Here is a 23022-nt window from a genome sequence, read left to right as displayed (position 1 = left end):
TATTCACCTTTGTTAGTAGCACTTAAGGCAGCCAAGTAGAGGCTTCCTCTGTGGCGCCCTCAGGTGCTGTCAGAGCCTGCTTTCCACAGACAGAGGACTTGGGGTGAAATGGCAAGCACTCAGCACCTGCCGTCCCCGCTTGGTGTTAGCTACAGCTTAGGTGTGTAGCTTTCCACACAGAAGCACTGCCTCAATCACATCAGCACTGTGTTCGCCGGCAGCAATCATCAGGTGCTTAGACTAACTGATATTACACGAATTGAGAGGTTTGAGAATCAATATAGTTGGAAATTAATTTCACATGCTGTTTCTTCCCCCTCAGCCACTGTCTTTGTCCTAATCTTTCTTGTTTCTTTAATACACCTGCTTCCTCCAATCTGCCAAGACTTGGGGTTCACAGTAGCCTTCTTACAGCAAAGGGTAACTGGCAGGGAACAGCTGACCAATAACTTTCCAGTGATATGCACTAAGTGTACAGGCCACATACAGTTCCACTTGGAGAAATGAGCACAATGCAATAATAAAATGCAAATTAAAGCCATTATTATGTTATTATTGTGAGAAAAATCCAGATGAGTTTAAGTATTTTGCTTCAGATATAAACACTACTAATAGGCCAATTGAAGCCAAATAGAAGGAGACTGACACCAGCTAGTCTTTCTAGAAAATCCTATTTTCTCCCCTGTTATTAATGTCATCATTGTCAAAATGTCTCACTATAGAAGGTAGTTCAAAAACACATGGGCGTAGAAAGTCCAGTCTCTACCTATGCACAGAAGGCATCTGCTCATTCTCCGTGGTATGAGCAGCTTTCCTCTGCTCCACCAATATGGCAGACATAACTGAAAATACTAATGACAAACTACCAAAAAGCATGACCCCCACATATTCCTTAAGAGCTGGGTACTAACATTTTAGCACTGGCTACACAGAGAAGTAAATGAAGTATGTTTGGTTTGGTTTTATAAGAAAAGGCTCATGTGGCCCAGGATGGCCTTGAACTCCCGATTGTTCACCGGAGCCCAGCTTCCCAAGGTTGGGATTACATGTATGTAGCACCATGCCCAGCTCTTCTGCAGCATATCTGCAGAGACAAAATTGTCCCTATGACATATTTACTTATTTGTTTGTTCACTCTGTGCAAAGCACTAGGCTACAGAAAACTGCCAGGCAGCCTAAGTGTCTGCATTCTCTTGCAAAGTACCGAATCACTAGCAGTGAACGTACACACATTTTAATTTAGAGGAAGGGAGTGCTAACAAGAGTGTCCTGGTGGATAAAAAAGGAAGCCGGGCCAGGTACCTTACCCCTAAGTTCCCACTTTGATGTCTTTTGTCTGTTTGTTTTTGTTGTTGTTTTTCAAGACAGGGTTTCTTTCTGTCGCCTTGGCTGTCCTGGACTCACTTTGTAGTCCAGGCTGGCCTCGAACTCACAAAGATCCTCCTGCCTCTGCCTCCTGAGTGCTGGGATTAAAGGCATGCGCCACCAAACCCGGCTGCCCACTTTGATTTCTAATTGACTTGTAGCCCATATTTTTCATAAGGATTAAAATTATCTTTTTTTTTAATTTATTCTTGTTACATCTCAATGGTTATCCCATCCCTTGTATCCTCCCATTCTTCCCTCCCTCCCATTTTCCCCTTATTCCCCTCCCCTATGACTGTTCCTGAGGGGGATTACCTCCCCCTGTATATGCTCATAGGGTATCAAGTCTCTTCTTGGTAACCTGCTGTCCTTCCTCTGAGTGCCACCAGGTCTCCCCCTCCAGGGGACATGGTCAAAGGTGAGGCACCAGAGTAGGGATTAAAATTATCTTAAGACATATAAAATGTAATGAGATGGAAAAAATTAAAAATAAAAGATACACAATTACAACAGAAAAGGAAGCAAAAGCAGCAACTATAAAATAAAGCTGGCACATTTTACAAGTTTAACTTTTGGTGATTAAAAATTTGGCGTTAAACTTCCTAGGGAACAGGCCAATTACAGACCCTTATTAGTTATTCTACTCACTTCTTAGAAGATCTAATCCAAAGCAAACCACCCAACCAAACACAACCCAGCTACTTTGAAGTACTCTGATGTACTATGATGTATTAAGCCAATTGTTTTTCTGTATTAAAGATACTAGCACTGTGTCACCAAGGGTTACCAAATCCTGAGAAATGACGTTAAGTGTGCTCATAGGCTACTGCTTAGAATATCACTTCACAAAGCTGACAGCATGAACCATCGCAGATTTTCCATGCTGTTAGTGTGTGAGGCCAGAGCCTAAGAAGAGCAGCTCCCAACAGCCTGCCTGTACTAGAGAGGAGTGGGCCACACACCACACACAAGGACAGCATTATCTTAGGAGTAACCTAAGGGGTTACTTGAAGCTCCAAAGTTCTAATCCACATAGTTTTATCTAGCAAAATTCCCAGGCAACATGTGTCTGGTCTGCTTGGGGCTGCCTATTAAGACTCACAAGGGCTTTCAAGGGCCTCTGCCCATTACACCTAAGGAGCTGAGCTTAGCTAACTGCACCACTAGGATCAAGAGTAAGACCTATGTTACCATCAGTGGTCGTGGATCTGGTCAGTGAAGGCTGCAACAAAGCTACTTCGTTATTAAACTGTTTCTTGAGCTCTTCAACAGATTCCAAGTGGAGCTGGAGAAACTCTGCCGTGGCCACCGCCGCTGCCTGCTTAACAGGCTCTATCATTCGCTTCAGAAGCACCAGGTCGTCCTTGTGCACTTTCAAGCAAAGCTTCTCCATCTCTCGGATATTGGAGCGGAGTTGCTATAAATGAAAAAAAGAAACATTACCAGTACCGTCTCTCAGTATAAGACCTATTTCTTCTCAAAATAATCTGCTACAGTGGTTATGAATCCAAATGATTACATATTGTCTATGACAGGAGCATAAAAATTTTCGATTCCCCACATCTCTGTCTTGGCTGGCCTAGAATCTACTCCCCTCAAACTTTGAATTTATATAGTAATTTTGCCTTTATTACATGTGGCCATTATACAATAAATGCTGTACAACTAGCATTTATCTTGTGGCACATACATGGAACTAAAGTATTCTAAAGACTCAAATGATCTGTATTGCTAAATCACTGATAGATTTATAATTTCTAATAAAGGTATCCAATTTCAAAATGAGTAAAGTAAAAATGAAAATGAAACAGGAGCCAACTGAGCAGAAGAAAAACATGTAATAGGGGCTAGAACGGTGGCTCAGCGGTTAAGAGCACTGGCTGCTCTTCCAGAGGACCCAGATTCAACTCCCAGCACCCACACGGCAGCTCACAACTGTCTCTAACTCCAGTTCTATGGGATCTGATGACACCTTGGCCTTCATGGGCACTGCACACATGTATACAAGCATACACCCTATATATAAAATTTAAAAATAAAATATTAAAAAAGAAAGGACATAATCACCAATTATATTGAATATTAATTAAATAAATATTAATTATAAAATAAAGATTATTTTCAGACAGGATAAACAAACTAAAGGGATACATTTAAGCATAAATACAAAATAGCTCAAACTAAGAGTAAAAAAGAGACAACACAAAGGTCCTAACATCCCTCTTCCAAGAACGACTTGCTACAGCAACATTACCGTCAGGTGGACAGAGTTGAATGCTAGCCCATCATTAGAAACAGAGAAACACTTTATAATAAGATTCTCCTCCGAAATATATAACAACACAGGCAAAATACACACGATACAAAAACTGACAGAACTACTATTGTTTTCTTTCTCTATGTGTATGTGCGAGCATGCATGCTTGGATGTGTGTGGGTGCATGTGTGTGTAGATGTACATGTGTCTGGGGGCACAAATTTGATATCAAGTGCCTTCCTTGATCGCTTCCTCTCTATTTTCTGAGGCAGGGTCTCTGGCGGAACCTCGAGTGCGCTGGTTTCAGCTAGCCTCTAGATGGCCTATTCTCGGCATTTCCTGTCTCCGCCTTCCAGGGCCACCAGGCCTGCCTGCCTTATGAGTTTTTGGTGTCTAAACTTTGGTTCTTATGCTTAGGTAGAAAATATTTTTATCCACTGAGCCATCTCCTTAGCCCCAAAAATCTTTCACAATTATAATGAAAGGTCTTAAGAGCCTCAGTAATTAATAGAACAAATGGCAAAGGTATGTTATAGAGTGTTTGAACAAGAAAATTAACACAGCTTGATGTAAGTTACTTAGAACATTAACCTAACAAACAGAAAATATGTATGTAAAAGGCAAACAATGTTAAAGTGACTTTCACAAATTAAAAAAAAACACTGACATAGACAACATATATTCTGAGATTAGTTAAATTTGAAATCATATATATATATGTATATATATGTTATACATACATACATACATACATACATACATACAAGGAAAAAAGATATTTGTAAATAGTCTAAAGGTAGAGAAAGAAATCACAATGGGAATTAAAATCCTACGGCCTGAATGCAAAGAAAAGTAATACATGTAAAAACTTACAATGCTCTGTAAAACAAGAGTTAGAAATAGACTTCTCCAACTACATATATATTAGGGAAGAAAGGCTAGGCAGTCGGCTAGGGGCTGCCCTGACATTCAGTTGGGTGGGCTGTGGTGTTTGAATAGGAACGGTTTCCATAGGCTCATCAGTCATCAGGGAGGGGGCAATACTTGAGAAGGATTAGGAGGGGAGGCCTTGATGGATTAGGGATGGCCTTTTGGGAGAAAGTATGTCACTCAGGGTAGGCTCGGAGGTTTCAGGAACCTAAGCACTGCCCAGTGTCTCTTTCTCTTCCAGCTGCCTGAGGATCAGGATGTAGAGTTTTCATCCTCTCCAGCACCACAGCTGCCTGCTTGCTGCCATGCTCCCTCCAGATGACAATGGACTCACGCTCTGAAACTGTAAGCCAGCGCAACTCAATGCTTTCTCTTACAAAAGTTGCATTTGTCATGGTGTTTCTTCACAGCTACAGAACCCTAAGACAGCTCCATTTTCTTTTTCTTCTCTTCTGTCTTTTTCTTTCAGATGCTTACCAGAGCCTGTGCTCCCTCACCCATGAGCTGTGCTCCCTCACCCATGAGCTGTGCTCCACTCATCCCCAGGCTGGTTTTTCTCTTCCACTCTAAGCCTCCCCCTCCATGCAGCTGACATATACAGCTCTCTGCGTCTTTTTACACTCGTTTGAAAAACATGAAAAGAAAAGCTAGAAATTAGCAAGCTAAATATCCATCTCAAGAGCGTAGAAAATACAAAAACAAAAGCAGATATAAAAAGGAGAAAGTTACAAAGATGAGATTAAACTTAGTGAGACAGAGAAACAGGTACACAATAGATTAACAAAACCAAAATTATTTTTGGAAAGAGTAATAAAATTAATAAGCTTTACAAAAGAAGTTTTAAAAACATATACAAATAACCAATATCATAAACAAGGGGGCAGCTCTACAAATATTAAATTAAAAAGATAATAAGAAATTATTAATAAGCTGGACACGGTGGTACACCCCTTTAATCCCAGCACTGGGAAGGCAGAGGCAGAGGCAGACGTATCTCTAAATTCAAGGCCAGTTTGGTCTAGAGAGTGAGTCCAGGACGGCCAGGGCTACACAGAGAAATCTTGTCTTGAAAAAAAAAATCAAACCAAACAAACAACAGAAAAGAAATTAGGAATAAATTTATGCGAGTTAGGGTTAGGGTTAGGGTTAGGGTTAGGGTTAGGGTTAGGGTTAGGGTTAGGGTTAGGGACAGAACACTCTCCACAGTAGAGTGGAGAGTGGGATATTACTTTCTCACATACTCTGGTGCCTCAACTTTGACCATGTCCCCTGGAGGGGGAGACCTGGTGGCACTCAGAGGAAGGACAGCAGGTTACCAAGAAGAGACTTGATACCCTATGAGCATATACAGGGGGAGGTAATCCCCCTCAGGAACAGTCATAGGGGAGGGGAATAAGGGGAAAATGGGAGGGAGGGAAGAATGGGAGGATACAAGGGATGGGATAACCATTGAGATGTAACATGAATAAATTAATAAAGGAGAAAAAAATTTATGCGAGTTAGGTGAAATGGACCAATTTCTCTAACAGTATAATTTCTCAAACTAAAAATATTAATTTTGTTTTTCTTCTTTTTTGAGTTAGGTTTTCATTCAGCCCAAGACAGCCTCACATGTGCTATGTAGCTGATGCTAGCCTTGGGCCCCTATGTAGCTGAGGCTAGCCTTGGGCCCCTGTGTAGCTGAGGCTAGCCTTGGGCCCCTGTGTGGCACAGGCTAGTCTTGGGCCCCTTGGTCCTCCTGCTTCTACTCCTGAATGCAAAGAGTATAAGCACTTGTCACTATACCCAGCTACTATTAAGTAAATTAACTGTATTGTTTTGAAACTCCTTACTCTCTTCTTTTCCCATGTTAAATAACAATCAACCAAACTTTTTAAACAACAGACCGAAGCTGGCAGGAATCATGTCACTAGTCAGTTTTACCAAATGTTTGTAAGAAATTACATACTCTCTCAGGAAGTGGTCGAAGGCTAGTGCCTGAGAACAAAACTCATCCAGAAGAAGGAAATATCCACAGTGAACTTACATGCTCTCACATGTACAGAAATTCTCAGCAAAGTGTGACAATCTCAGTCTGGCACAAAATAATAGAGCAACAGTAGTGCTGAACAGACCCACTTCAAAAGTCAGATTAGAAGGTACCGTTATAGGCAACAACAGTAAATCGCAAGGCAGTCACAAAGACAGAGTTTGTTTAGCTCAGTCTCCATAATGTTCTGAAAGAGGCTGAATTAAACAGATTCTGAAGGACTCATTTGTTGGCAAAGCTATCAGAGAAGACAGAACGTACCCGCCATGAGCGTCAGGATAGTGTCCTCTAGTGGGGGGGACAGGTGGTGGTATGAGGTATGGCTGCAGAGCCCTCTAGAATGCTCACAGCATCCACTGTGGTACATGAGTACCCAAGTGTAATTATTTAAGAGTATATTCATGGTGTAAGCATTCTATAGTACATATAATATTGTTCTGAGTTTAATGTTTCTAAAAAAAATTACATTGATTTAAGTGATAACCAACCTATCAATATGGTTGAAAACACCCATGTATGGATAAGATGCAGTAGAGACCTAACTGTGGGGGTACGTGAGTTATTCCTATGAAATTTTGTTCTTCTGTTGGGTGGAAGAAGTAATGAATTCTGACATACCAACATAAAACCACGTGGTAGGAATAAGACCTGTGAGAAGGCACTATAAAAACAAATAAATCTTAAGGGAGAAAAGGATGTGATGTTTAAGGAATCAAATATGACTGTGTATGGAAAGCTCAGAATCTTAAGTCACTTACCAAAAGGGGGGTGGGGAGGGAGAAAAGTCAGGTGAACCCAAAAGAGTGGTGAAACAAGGAGAATCATGCAAGTCAGAGCCCAGAATGAGCGGAGGCTGGGGAAAAGTGAAGAACAATAAAAGGATATAAAAATACATGTACAGCAAGAACAAGAGGGAAGGCTCAGGCCCACTGCTTTGGGGCAGATGGTGCAATGCTAACAGATGATGCACAGAGTAGAACCACTTAGCTCCTGTTTTGCTTTTGATTCTGTATTAAGAACAATTTTAAAAATGAAAGAGAGTAAGAAACACACCCACAGGAAATCCGTGTCACTAGAGACCCGGATAGGTTTCACTAAGGAGTAGCTCGGTACTGTCTCTGAAAATCAGTTTTAGGGAACTAGGATGTACTAAATACAATGCCCTCTTGGTCAGCACGCCGGCAGCAGCAGGGTGCGCACCGTTTCCATATTTAACAGCACTATACTGAACTCACTTGCACCCTGGGTGAAAGCACTGGGCCAAGCAGAGTAGCAGCATCTGTCCTTCCTACAGGAAGACAGCATGACGCCTTAGATGTCACCCACCCCATCCTACCTAACGCCAATTAGGATAGAGGTCAAAGATCCAGAGTCCAGATAAATCTTATAAATATTTTAAAGCAACAATAAAGCTAAAGTCTTCTGAACTCACAATAACCTAGCATAACTTCCTTTCTACCACCTCCAATTAGGAAGCTGCTTCTTGCCTGCCTGCCATTTGCTACCTCCCTCTGAACTGTTGTCTACTTTTCTTGCTTTCACATTGTTCACCTCATTATTTCTCTTTTCTATTGCTTCTTTCCCTGCCCAAACACTCCTTTTAAAGATAAAAAAGCAGACCCAGCGTTCCCTCTGTCTCCTAGGAAGACCATCAAAGCCACACTTCACATTGACTGAGCTCCTATCTGGTGTTACTTCTGTGCATCTGTGCTGCTTACAGAACGGGGTAGACTTCGTACAGGCAGCATCCTTCCAAATGAGCTCTGAACCAGAATCTCTAAGTGAGCCTCAGATGTGTTGGCGCCTGACAAGTTCCACACCAGCTGTCAGTGAAGAAGTGCGGCTGAGGATATTTCTTTGAAGGCCACACTAGTTCTCCAGAGACTTAAACAGTAACAATTTTCAGTGCTCTCATTTTCTTGTAAAAACTGGTCACAAAATCCTTCTTAATGCTGAGATTTCCCTACTCCAGAGAAGAAAGCTGTTAAACTACTTGGAATTTCAAAACCTTAGTGAGTGGCTAGCCTGTCCTGTTGCTCAAGGACAGCCAAGGTCTGAGACTTGAGCACTGGGGAGAAGGGAAACCTGCGCCCCTGGAGATACCTGGAGCCAGTGCTAGGGCAGTGCTGGGGAGAAAACAGACCAGCACCTCAATGTGAGGAACCCATCCAGGCAGGGGAAAGAAGCATCTAAAGAGATTAAAATAGTGCTCAGCATGCACACCAGGCAGGAGCTGTGTGTCCAGCAGCTACGCTGGAAACCTTTCATGTACAGGGCACTGAAGGGTGCTCAGAAAGGCTGAGTCCCCCAAGGAGGAGTAATTGAGCAGACAGAGCCCTGCTCCAGCTAGCCTCCAGCTAATGACTCATTGCAGCAGGACCTAGCATTAGCACATGGGTTCTAAGGAACTAGTAACTTTGGCAGTCCAGAACAACGCTCAAGAAATATTATAGTATCATAAAAACATAAGCAGTTAGCAAGATCAAACATCAGCAGACAGATGTTGAGGCAGGGGAACAGGAACCATAGCAGGGAGAGTAATCACAGATCCAAAATACCCGAGTGGCAGGGCTGCTAAAGCAGGAGAAAGGATATTACATTATTACAGCCGCACTTCCTGTGCTCAAAATTAAGTAGCAATAAGGAAGATAAAGAAACCCAATGTTTATCTAGAAACCCATTCTAGAAATGTCACTGTGAGTGAGATGAGAATGTATATTAGTGGACTATGAAAGAGTAGACACTACCACCAGAGGCCAGAGACAGGCCAGCTGTGAGGGACACTCAAGCAAATGTGCGGGCATCTGGAGCTCTCGAAGGAGGGAGGGGTGGGGTGGGAAAACATGCTAGGAAGGACACAATGGCAGAAGCTCCCCAGATCAATGCAACAGTAAACAGAGCTCAACAAGCTGAAAGCACAAGGCTGAAGAAAATGCACCATGTCCTATGAAAGTCACCAAATCTGTGACAAAAAAGCAGAGAGGAAATGGACACCTTACTCGGGCATAAAGATTTGATCACTTCCCCCTGGAGGTGCTGCCTGGCCAGGCCACAAGGGAAGAGAACCCTCTCAGTCCTCATGTGACTTGATGAGCTGGGATGGGCTGGGAGTGGAGGGGCTGCCACTCTCTGAGGAACAGGGAAGAGGGAGGGGGTGTAACAGGGAGGAGAGGAAGGAAGGGGCTAAGATCAGATGTAAAATGAATGAATAAATAAATTTTTTTTAAAGATGGGAAGAGGACAAGGCCCAGTGAGAGGAGAGCAGAGTGTCTTCAGAGTCCAGAAAGGAGAAGGCTGCAGAGTCTACAAGCGCTCAAGTGGCTGTCCCTCTCCCCCAAAGTCAAAAGAAGTCACCCAATTAGACCCGGACTCCACTCCAAGCAAAGCTAACATCTTTAAAAGCAAAAGGAAAGATGAAACACAAAAAGATGGCTCCACACGAAGGCATTTACTGTAAGCACATCAGAAACAGAAATAACCTGGGCACTACACAGGCTTTCACACACCACCACGTCACTTTAAATGGCAACTGTCAAGTAAGCATTTTAGCGCCACAGTGAGGTGAGAGTGAACTGAAATACAGGTGGCAGCAGTGTAAAGAGCCTGAGTTTCCTCATATTTTTAGTTAATTAATTTGGTGTTTTGAGACAGGGTTTCTCTGTGTAGCCCTGGCTGTCTGAGAATTCACTCTATAGACCAGGCTGGCCTCAAACTCACAGAGACCCTCCTGCTTCTGTCTCCAGCGTGCTGGGATTAAAGCAGCAAGCCACCACGCCCAGCTTGCCTAAGTTTCTTAAACATGTAAAGTTGTATTGTATTACTTGAAAACAAATAGCAACAGACGAAAACAATAATCTCAAGCTCAGTAACTAAAACAGCAGAGTTACAGCTAGCAAGACAAGAAAGAAGGCAAATAAAGAAAACCCACCTCAACTTACGTGGAAACATCTGGATGTGGGGTGCCCTGGTAGGAGGCGCACACAATCCTGTCTAACAAACATAACCCCAATGACCACACTAGCCACCTTCTCCACCTGCTTGTTCCTCCCACCCATGACCCTTTGAAACTTTCTTTGTTACAATAGGCAGGAGATGTCTTCAGGTTGTCTCAGGTCACTATATGCTCAGAACCTTCCAGAGCTTTCCTTCCAACTCTGAGTTACTGTCTCCTATGGGGCCTCCCATGCTCTGACCCAGCTGGAGTCTGACTTCGCCTCCTGCAACATCCTCACTCGCTCGAGCCGTACAGCCTCCTGAGGACCTGGTGGACAGCTAAGCATCCTCCCACCACAGTCTTCACAGCAGGCATATGTGCAGACAGACACCAATGCGCATGTGTGGCAGAGTGCTGCTGTGATCCCAGCTCTCCCAGGAGGAGGCAGGAGGATCAGGGAGTCATGACTGTTCTTGCACACAGAGAAAGCTGCAGGCCAGCCTGCGCAGGAGACCCCAACTTCTGCAGAAGCTGCAGAAATATCCACACGTTAGAGCAATGGGCCAGAATAAGGGAAGCAAGCCTTTAAAAGGTAAGTTCATCAACTCAGTATTTAACAAGCTTTGCAGTATACAAATAAAAACTGTAAATGATGCCCAAACTTCCAGTTAAAAACACATCCCCACCTGTCCAAATTAATAACTACATGTAATACTTAGTTATCTTTCTCTACTTTGTTCAGAAGTATCTCCAAAATCTGGTCTAAAGTTTAAGTTATAGTGAAATATATACTTCTCTATCTGGATGATAATTATAAAAACCAATTATTCTAAGTTAATTGAGAATTCTGAAAAAATGGCTAATTATGTATTTGATGATTAAAAGATGAGTGGCTATGCATATATTTGCCTTCATTAAATATTGATTTAGGATTTCTAATGTGTTTTTATAACATGCAATTTTGAGAGCAAATTGTTTACAGCAGAAAACATTTGGTATCATAATAATTAATCAGATTTCTTTACAAATACAAGCACAAGTCCACTGGTAAACATTTAAACACCACAGCAAACATACTCTAGATATAGTATGATTTACTGTCGAGAGATCCAGAGTTATAACTATTTAATTAAAATAAATCTGGACTAGCCTTTATTTTGATTTAAGATACAGTGACTATTTACTTCCTACTCTAAGGTTATTGATAATAGTGTGACTTTATACTTGTTTTAGTATCAACCAGTACTAAAAATACTATATGTATTTTTAACTAATAACCAGCCACTAAAAGACTGGAAAATCACAACTCAGGGTGTAGACCAGAAGAGCATGTGCCTAGCTTACAGAGTGCTTTAGGTTCAATTTTCAGCATGGCGGATCAAAGAAGGAAAAAAGGACTTAATTCATTTATTCAAGTATTTAATGAGCATCTACCATTACATGTTAAGGGCCATACTCCAGGGCCTATTCACTTAAGATTAGTAGATGATAAAGAAAATAAGACACAACATGGGAGCTGGCTCTTAGTAGTAAGGCAGTGGTTCTCAACCTTCCTAACGCTGCGGCTTGTTAATACAGTTCCTCATGTTGTGGTTTATGACCCCAGCCATAAAATTATTTTTTATGCAACTTCATAACTGTAATTTTGCTAGACATAAACCTTAATATAAATATCTGATATGCAGTGGCCTTAGGCAACCCCGTGAAAGGGTCGCAAGCCACAGGTTGAACCGCTGCCCTGGAGTCTAACTGTGCCACTAGAGCACTGAGATCTGAGCTCCTACACTGTCACTTACTATTTCAAACTCCAAGTTTCTCAAATTCCTTTTAAAATTGTATTTCAGACAGGCCCCAAATTCTCTGCTCTTCTGGTTTGTTTTATCTGGAAGAAAAAAATTATCTACTTATCCAGAATCCAGATAGCTGATTTTTTTTGTTTGTTTGTTTGCTTGCTTGTTTGTTTTTTCGAGACAGGGTCTCTCTGTGTAGCCTTGGCTGTCCTGAACTCACTTTGTAGACCAGGCTGGCCTCAAACTCACAGTGATCCACCTGTCTCTGCCTCCCGAGTGCTGGGGTCAAAGGTGTGCGCCACCACACCTGACTCAGATAGTTGATTTTTAAAACACATTTCATAACTACTTGTATACTGACTTCCATTAACTTTCACTGAAGCTTGAACTTTCTACCTAGATACTGAACTGACCTTTTGCACTGTCATCCAGTCGGGAGCCCTCAAGGCAGAGACTGAGATATACTTTTCGGAACTTTTGTTATCAATTAGTGTCCTCACTGGATTTAGGGTAGGCGAGAAGAGACATGGTTTTTTTTTTTTCTTTTATTTTTTTTTAAATAAAATATATGTTTCTTCACTTTACATTTTGGTGGTACTCCCATCCCTCCTCCCTTCCCAATACAGCTCACCCTTCTCTCTCTCAGCAAAGGGGATTCCCTGCTTCCATTCTATCCAAGTACATCAAGTCACACCAGGAATGAGCATGACCTCTTCCCCTGTGGCCTGACAATGTAATCCCTCCAGGAGGAAATGAAAAATATCTGCCAACAAACTCCAGAGACATGGTTTTTCAAAATACTTATTTTAGGGCTAGGGAGATGGTTTAGTTGGCAATGTGTTTGTTATGCAAGCCTGAGGGGATGAGCTCCATCCCCAGGAGCCACGTTAAAAAGCCAGGCCCAGCGGCATGACCCAGCACCGGGGAGGCAGAGGCAGAGGGAGCCTGAAGCTCGATGGACAGACATTGTCTAGGCAAATGCACAGCTCCAGGTTCAGTGAGACATCCAATCTCAGAACACCCCGGACTAGGGAAGATGGCTGACACTGACCTTTGGCCTACACACATCCACACCCAAAATATTCACCTTACACTTTCTTATGACAGGTCAGAGGGCTGGGGAAAGTAATGCGGTTATAACCCACTTAAAACTAAACTAACCTACTGAATATCTACCATTATGGCATGGGCTGTGTAGGACATTGATACAAATGACTGACAATCTTAGAACCATCCCCAGAGTTATGGACTGTTATGCTAATTTGACAGTTGAGGAAACTCACGTTCATAAACTGTATGTAACTTGTTTAAAGCAAACAGTGTCAAATATGATTCAAGCTATTAAAATGTTATAATTTGAATTCAGTATAATGAAATTTTGCATTCAGAAAAATAGAAAAACAGAGGAGGAAATGGACATGGTCCTACCCTTAAGCAAGAAGTTATTTGCAATTGATAGCCACTGTCAAAGAAAATGCAGCTTTTCTCTAAGGGGTGTCATTGGCACATCACCCACACCCCAGGGCGGGCCCCATGCCAGGAGTGCGTGGCTAACACAAAACTGATACCATGGATTTGCGGGTGCCTTTTATTTTATTTCATTTTGTTGGTTTGTTTTGTTTTTTCTCTTTTTTATTTTTATTTTTGGGGAGAGAGGGAGGGGGGGAGAGAGAAAAGTTTGGTAGGTAGAGTGGTGGGAAACATCTGGGAAAAGAAGCAATATGGTCAAAATATATTGTATGGACAATTTTAAACAAAAAAACTTTTTACAGAAAAAGCTGTTTTGTTTTATACAGTGTTTAAGTTACTTTTACATGTTCATTTTAGGGTGTGTGTGTGTGTGTGAGTGTGTGTGTGTGTGCGCGCACATGTGGGCATGTGCACGTGCATGCACACGTGCCTGTCTGTGTACATACAGGTGCCATAGCATCTCACACATGTAGTCAGAGAAGCTCTACTTCTGGCAGCTTTGATTCTCTCCTTCAGCCATGCAGGTTACAAATATTACTCAGGTAGGCAGGCTTGGTGGCAAGGGCTTTTACCTGCTGAGCCATCTCTCCAGCCCTATATGGCCTTTAAAGAAAAGATATAGTTGAACATGCTTTTGTTGTTGTTTTTGAGAGAGAATTTCTCTATATAGCCCTTGGCTATCATGGAATCCACCATGCAGACTAGGCTGGCCTCAAACTCTGCCTGCCTCTGTCTCCTGAGAGCTAGGACTAAAGGTGCACCACTACCCAGCTTGGTCAGTGAGACAAATTAAAAAAAAAAAAATCAAGTAGTCAAAATAAGATAGGAATCTGAAAATATGGTGATATCGTAAGAAAAATTAGTCTCAAAAAGTTAAACCATGAAAAGGAAATCCAAAAGGATTACAAAAAACTATTAGACATAATAAAAGTTTAAAAATAATTGGCTGTAAAATCTATTTATGAAAACTAACTATATATCTACATTGACTGAAAATCTAGAAAGCCTAATTTTTAAAAAGTCAACAGTGAACACCTAACACATGCTCAAACACACACACAGGTGCTGTAAGGTACCTGAAAACAGATTAATTAAAACCTTGGATAGTAGTGTGCACCTTTAATGCTACCTACCTCAGGAGACAGAGACAAGGATGATCAAAAGTTTGGACCAGCTTCAACTCTAGAGGACCAATCTAAGCTAAATAACATTTTATCTAAAAGGCAAAATTAATGAAATAGTTTGAAACAAAATTTTCTTTATTAACATCTGAGTATGAAGAAAATTCCTTGTACAAGATACCAAAAGCATTTAAAAAAAAAGTTGCAAAATTAGATTGCATGTAAGCTAAGAAGTCCTTTGTCTCCAAAGACAAAATCAAAGTGAAAGGGTCTTACAGAACTTAATTCTGGTAAATCTGGAAAACCTTAACTTGTTCATGAGCTTGTTTCTCCAAAACTGTTTTTATTACAAGCTAGCCATGAAGAAGCAGAAATGAGTAAAGTAAGCAAACACCTGCATCTAACAACAGTTTGAGCTCATTACTTTAATGGCACACATAAATCTTCTATACCAGATGGAGGCCAATAATGTCAACATAATTTTAAAAATTAGTACACAAATTCTCTGACACAGTCAATATCTCAATCAAATCATGCGATTGTTAGTAAAATATTAAACAATCAAGATGGTAAGAAACCCAAGTCATAATCATCTCATTACAATGAACACACTCAGTACCACTGGGCCCACACTAAATCCTGAGTGCACCAGGCACTGTGAGATATGTGAAGAGCCGAGATGCTACCTTCTTAGGCCTGTAATCTAGTTACCCTCTAGTAAAACACATCTGTCAGACTCCCATCTAAACGTCAAGACACCTGCTTTTCTTTATCTTCTTATATTATTAGTATTATTATTTATTTTTAGTTTTTCTTTGTTTGTTTGTTTGTTTGTTTTTTGAGACAGGGTTTTGCTGTGTAGCCTTGGCTGTCCTGGACTCACCTTGTAGACCAGGCTACCCTTGAACGCACAATGATCTGCCTGCCTCTTCTTCCCATAGTGCAGGGATAAAAGGCGTGCGCCACCACATCCAGCTGTATCTCCTTATCTTGAAGCTGCTAATATCTGATCCTTGCACTTCTGGAACCTTTTCTAGGGACATCTTGCATTCACTTCATTCAATCTCAATTTTCACTAAACTGTATGTATATATGTATGTATGTATGTATGTATGTATGTTTGTTATATTTACATTTGTGCATATGTGTTTGCCTGATGTGTGTGTGTGCGTTTGTGTGTGAGGTAAAGAACAACGTCTGGTATTGGTTTCTGCCATTCACTTAGTTTTGCAAGGTCTCTCTTGTTCCCCGCTACACAGAGTACTCAGACCAGCTAGCCCAGAATCTTCTGGAGGACTCACCTGACTCTGTTTATCATTTTGCTGTAGGAATGCTGAAATTAAGACACGTACTATGGTGTGCGGCTTTTTATATAGGTTCTGGGGACTGAGCTCAAGTTCTCAGGCTTGTGCAGTACTTTTTAACCACTGAGCCAATCCAACACTCAGTGGAACAGAGATTAGCAAACTTTTTTGTAAGGCCACCTAGTATACAGCTTAGACTCTGCAAGATAGACAATCTCTGTAACAAATATTCAACTCAGCACTTGTAATGTAAAAACAATAGGTAGATAGACAGACAGACAGACCGACAGACAGACAGTGAATACACAGATGTCAGGTCAGGTATAGTCTGAGAGTTGATTTGCTTACACTTGCAATAAGACAGTGTGTACACATTTGTACATGTGAGTACTTGTGTACGTGTGGAGCCTGTTGCGTGTTCTTCTCTACCTTGTTTTTGAGGCATGGTCTCTCCCTGACTGTCTAAGCTGGCTGCAGGCTCCAGGGATCTGCCTGTCCTCACCAGGGTTACAGATGCCACCATACCTGACTTTTTACACGTGCTGGGGTCTCAACCACCCAGCCTGTGCCTAAGTGTGATCCTGTCTCAAAATACAAATAAATAGGTGCTGGGAAGATGGCTCAGTGGCTAAGAGCCCTAGCTGCTCTTCCAAAGGACCCAGGTTCAATTCCTAGCACCCACACGACAGCTCACAACTGTTTGTAACTCCAGCACCATCACACAGACATACATGCAGGCAAAACACCAATGCACATAAAAAATAAAATAATACAAGTAAATAGGCAAATAAACAAAATTTCACAGAACTAATGAATATGGGTTTTGAGATGGAAAGGATACAATACACATCGTTAAAATCTCAGAGCACTCAGGATAAGCAGAGCACAAAAGTTGCCAGGAGGGGAAAGTCCTGCGAGTCCAGCCCAAAGTGCAGGAAAGCACTCACTCCTGAAAGCCAGTACCAGGTCTCACCAGGTGAGACCACAGTGAGGATCATAGGCACATGGTTACTTAACCCTTTGCTTCTGGATGCTGACAGGTCAAACGGTAGAGGAAAGAAGACGGAGGAAGACCAGATATCTGCAAAAACTTACAGCTTCTATATAGAAACACCCAGGGAAGCCCCAGCGCAGCAGCCAGGCACCAGCGTTCCACTGGAACAGGGAGTGACGGGCTTAGGTAGAGAACTTCCAAACTAAGGAATGGAACAGATCTATCCACACACATGAAAATATTATCAGCAGCAATGTGATAAGACATGCTGAACATTTGAACAAAGCTCAAAAGTACACAGACAGAAAACCAGGTAATTAAAAATAAGGTTGTTATTAACTTCAAAAAAAAAAAAGAAAGAAAGAAAGAAAGAAAGAAAGAAAAGAAAAAAGAAAAAGCAAAGGACTGGACTGCATTTCACTATTTGACTTGGCAGAAAATAGTGTCCTTATAATCAAAATAATGAGATACTGAGTACTAACTGAACCAAGCACTGTGTATATACAACTAGAAAGGAGAAATGAGTGAGGAGAACAAAGTGGAAAGCTAGAGCTCCACCCACGTGGCAGGGATGGAGAGATAGCAGCTAAACCACCAGCTACATGGGCTGTTCAGTAATAGCTAGGTACCATGGGAAATGAGCCAAAAGGTCTCACAATGGATTCTTCCAAATGGGTCTTGAAGATAGAGAACTGTGTTCTGTCTCCAACTGTACTTTTAAAAAACGAATATATTTTTTCAAGATTCACATTTATTTACTTATTTAGTGTGGGTGTGCTTGGTGCCACAGCATACATATTGAGGTAAGAGGACAGATAGCTGTAATAAGTTCTCTCCTTCTACCATGTGGGTCCTGGGGACAGAACTTGTGATGTCAGGCTTGGTGGCAACTGCCTGTACCTGATGAACTATCTCACTGGCCCTGAAGATACTATTTTTAAAAGCTAATTTAAAATAATTAGAATTCTTAATATTTTTTTTAATTTGTATGTACCTGTTCTATCTGCATTTACACCTGCTTGCCAGAAGAGGGCACCAGATCTCATTGTAGATGGTTGTGAGCCACCATGTGGTTGCTGGGAATTGAACTCAGGACCTTTGGAAGAGTGCTCTTAACCACTGAGCCATCTCTCCAGCCCCGATTAGAGTTGTTTAAAACAACTAATATGAGTACTGCGTTTCACAGACAGAATTCTCTATCTCTCAAAGTATAGCTGTGAGTGCCGCACAGACCATGTCAGCATAGTGTACATGAACACAATAATAATTAAGAAATATTTGAACAGGGCATATGTAAAAAATGTTTACCCTTTAAAGCAATTGAAAAAAAAGGTTAAAACTACAAATAGCATTATGTCAACCTACCAATTAATTAAAAAACCTTGGGAAATACTGTGGATTTTTTAAGGTTTTTAGAAAATGCGTTGATTGTGAAAATATAAGTTAATATATTATTCCTGAAGGAAAATTAGGTAACAGTTCCTGATAAAACAGTAACATATACACAAAAGAGGATCAACTAAGAAGGAGTAAACTGAGGACCTCAGCCCCAAACCCTACAATTCCTAACTGCTTCAACACCTCTAACTTTCCAGGCAGCGTGATGTGACAGGCTGACCTGATGAGATGGGGCCCAACACCCATTGCATCAGCTCGTCACTCTGATCACACTGAGGCCACTGCTTCAGCAGCTGTAAAAGGCACATGTGACACAGGAATGGACTTTGTTTATGCTTGGGGCTCATCTCACACGAGCATTTTAGATACAGGCTTATCAATCCTGAATTATTTTAGCAAAAGTTTCTCAAGAGTCTTTTTCTTACTGGTTTAGCACACCCAGCAGCTTACCTGCACAGTGCGCCCTGCATTGATGTGCTCTTCATGCAACTTGTCCCAAATTCTGCACCGTTGATACTATTAAGAAAAAAAAAAGGGAAAGAAACCAAGAAAGTGTTGAGTTTATATCACGAGACCATGTCCGGTTACCACAAAAACCTTAACTCATCTATTCAAACTCACCAGGGAGGGAAATAGTGATTTTTTGTGATGGTAGTTAACTTCTGAAAGCTTTCAACATTACATTTTAAAAATTTAGAAATAATAAACTGGGTGTGGTGGAACACATGTGCAATCCCAGCACTTGGGAAGCAGACACAGGCAGATCTGAGTTCCTGGCCAGCCTGGTCTACAAAGTCCAGGACAGCCAAAGATACAGAGAAAACCTGTCTCAAAAAAGCAAAAACAAAGAAGTTAGAAATAATAACACAAGCTGGGCGGGCGGCTGTGGCTCACACCTTTAATCCCAGCACTTGGAAGACAGAGGCAGGTGGATTGCTGTGAGTTCAAGGCCAGCCTGGTCTACAAAAGTGAGTCCAGGACAGCCAAGGCCACACAGAGAAACCTTGTCTCGGAAAAAAAAAAATAACACAAAACATTATCAAGGCAAATTATTATTATTATTACTATTGCCAAATAAAGTTTTTGTCTACATCCCCTACAGACTGTGGGGATGGAAAACACAGAGGACAGGGATATAAAAGAAGCTGGAAGATGAGCAGCAGTCCTTACACATCCCTACTCTGCATGCAGGATCTTAAATGTTTGACAATACTAATATTAAATGTTAAAAACCAAGATCAGAATTTTTAAAAAATCAATAAACCTCAAAAGTAGTCAGAAACAAAAAAGATACTTGAAGTGCAAAGGAAAAAAGACAAAAGTGACAGAAATCTCTGATAAACAACACAAGCCAGAAGACAATGGAGCATGCAGAGCCCAGAGAGGAGACACAGCCTGACTACAACTCCCCCCAGGACGGTGAGGAGACGTGAATGCACACAAGCACAGCAGCTGACAGCATTTGTCACTAGTGCACGGACACTATAATTTTCCACAAAGGAATGAAGAGTATGGAAAGATGGTAAATGTGTCTGGGTGTGGTGGTGCACACCTTTAATCCCAGCACTCAGGAGGCAGGGGCAGGTAGAGATGGCTGTGAGTTCGAGACCAGCCTGGTCTACAAAGTCAAGGATACCTAGAGAAACCCTGTCTAGAAAAAACAAAAACAAAAACAAACAAACAAAAACCAAAAAAAAAAAAAAAGATAAATGCACACAAAAATATAAACTTTTTAATAACTTCTAAACAGTTCAGCAGGTGGGTGCCAAGCCTAACTACCAGAGTTCTGTCTCCAGGACCAACTCCCAACTCCCACAGTTGTCCTTTGACCTCCACATGCCAACATAGCACACACACACACACACACACACACACACACACACACACACACACGACAAGAATGCATACTCATGAGTCAGCTGCTAAAAAGTAATCCACGCAGATTACATTATACTTAGTGGTAAGATACCCTTTCTGAAACTAGAGAGAAGGTGGGATCTGATTTTACAGGTCCTAGTGAGCATCACACTGGACACCCTAGTCAGCACTGTGGGGTAAAACAAAGAGATGGAGAAAGAAAAGGAAGAAAGGGAGAAGCTGTCGTCACAGGTGCCGTGACTGACGGCATAGGAAATACTAAACCAATTGACACGTTCACAGCATCAGCAAATGGGCCGGTGATTAAGGGCCGTAAAGTGATAAGTGCTCACATAACAAACATAATATCTACTCCAAAGCATAAATATGAGGAACTGCCTCACCTTGTCTACCAAATATTAAAAGTACAAAACAGCAACAAACATGAAGGAATATGCTAAATCTAACATACCAGAAATTGACAGGCAGTACCTATGCCAAAGGCCTGTGTAGGCTAATTCACTGATTACATATTCACTTCTCAGCATCCGCTTGTGCATAGGGATTTTCCATACATACGTATTTGTGTGTTTTGTGCATATGTGCTCACCTTCGTGTGAGTGCACATGTCAGGAGGTGTGAAGGCATGTGCACGAGTGTGTAGCGACCAGGAGTTAACATCAGGGTCTCTCGATGAACTTAGGACTCGCTGACTTAGCTTGTCTAGCTAGCCAGCTTGCCCTGGTGTGCGGCTAGTTCATGTCAACTTGACACTAGCTAGAGTCACCCGAGAGAAGGGTTGCTCAACTGGAAAAAATGCCTCTATATATCATAAGATCAGACTGTAGGAAAGCCTATAGAGCCTTGTCATAACTAGTGATTGATGTGCGAGGGCCCGCCCATTGTGAGTGGTGCTACCCCTGGACTGGTGGTCCTGGGTATTTGAAGGAAGCAGGTGGAGTGAGGCGGTAAGCAGCATCCCTCTGTGGCTTCTGCATCAGTGCTGCCTCCAGGCTCCTGCTCTGAATTCCTCAGTGATGGGCTGTGGCACAGAAGTCTAAGATAAACTAAATCCTTCCCTCCTGCTTGCTTTTGGTAATGGTTTTGATCACAGCAATAGAAACTCCAACTAAAACTCATTGAAGATCCCACCTCTCTCCAAGTTTTGATATTACAAGCAGACCACTGTACCTGCTCAGCTTTTTGTGGGTTCTGGAACCCAGCTCTGTCCTCATGGTTGTTTGGCAAGCACTTTACTTACTGAGTTAATTCTCAAGTCCCATCATATAATATCTTACTCCTTACAATGATCTAAAGCTATTATAATTTCACCACTATAGCCAGGCATGGTGGCTCACGCCTGTAATCCCAGCAGTCGGGGAAGCAGAGACAGGTGGATCTCTCTAAGTTTGAGGCCCGTCTGGTCTACAAAGTGAGTCCAGGATAGCCAGGGCTATTACACAGAGAAACCCTGTCTTGGAAAAAAAAAAGATATTTTTTTTCTCCTTTATTAATTTATTCTTGTTACATCTCAATGGCTATCCCATCCCTTGTATCCTCTCATTCTTCCCTCCCTCCTATTTTCCCCTTATTCCCCTCCCCTATGACTGTTCCTGAGGGGGATTACCTCCCCCTGTATATGTTCATAGGGTATCAAGTCTCTTCTTGGTAACCTGCTGTCCTTCCTCTGAGTGCTACCAGGTCTCCCCCTCCAGGGGACATGGTCAAAGGTGAGGCACCAGAGTATGTGAGAAAGTCATATCCCACTCTCCAGTCTACTGTGGAGAGTGTTCTGTCCATTGTCTAAATCTGGGTAGGGGTTTAAGGTTTACCGCCTGTATTGTCCTTGGCTGGTGCCTTAGTTTGAGCGGGACCCCTGTGCCCAAATCTGCCTATCATAATGTTCTACTTGTAGGCTTCTAGGACCCTCTGGATCCTTCTACTAAGATAAATTAAAAAAAAAAACTCACCACTATAATTGTCTAGAAACAAATATGTGCAGCTTTGCTCCCAGTAGTCAGAAAATGGCCATTAAATACATAAACGTTAAGGTCTGGGCACAGTGCCGGGTTAAGATGGTATGTTTCTATCTGAGGTTATGGCACCAATCAGAGCACACTCCACAGGAAGTACCTGAGCTGGGACTGGAACAAAAAGGAAAGCTTGAATGGTGGCAGATAGTAAGGTGCAGTCAGGAGACAGAAAGTGAAGCTACGCAGTGCTGCCTTCTACCTTCCTTCACCTCCGTCACTGAGGAACTCATCTTCAAGACAGAACAGCACTAATAAGATAGCTAGGAGGAAATGAGGCTGGGTATGACGGAGCGTGCCTGTGACCCCAGCTAAGCAGGCAGCCCAGGCAGGAGGATCACCTACATGCAAGCGCCCAGGAGCAGCACTGGCAATGTAGGGAGACACTAGCTCCACAACAGGAGGCTTAAGGAGACAGCTGCTCCCGCGTGCAGTGCTCACCGAGCATCCAAGGGGCTCTCCGTTCTATCATCGGCAGATCCCTCCTCCCCTAAAACAAAGAAGGAACAAAAGCCAGAAAAGAGCAAACCTCTTCTCTTCAAG

At 42.0% G+C, this 23022-nt stretch overlaps 1 protein-coding gene across 5 annotated transcripts in view; it reads right to left on the bottom strand.

Moving 5' to 3' along the window:
• Positions 1-23022, bottom strand: part of STX17 (syntaxin 17) — a 52773-nt gene that overhangs the window by 16536 nt on the left and 13215 nt on the right. For all 5 annotated transcript variants that reach the window (XR_014782110.1, XR_014782111.1, XM_084796717.1 and 2 more), the window contains exons 3-4: positions 19043-19108; positions 2557-2782 (exon numbers count right to left, since the gene is read on the bottom strand). Coding sequence is in view for 3 of the 5 variants with exons in the window: in XM_084796717.1 (XP_084652843.1) it covers positions 2557-2782; positions 19043-19108 (292 nt within the window). In the remaining 2 variants the exon portion in view is untranslated. The remainder of the gene's footprint in view (positions 1-2556; positions 2783-19042; positions 19109-23022) is intronic.

Source organism: Acomys minous (genome assembly GCF_964271855.1).
Source record: "Acomys minous genome assembly, chromosome: 1".
NCBI classification, from domain to species: domain Eukaryota; kingdom Metazoa; phylum Chordata; class Mammalia; order Rodentia; family Muridae; genus Acomys; species Acomys minous.
Note: the sequence above shows the minus strand (reverse complement) of the source record. Positions and strands in the feature narration are given on the sequence as shown.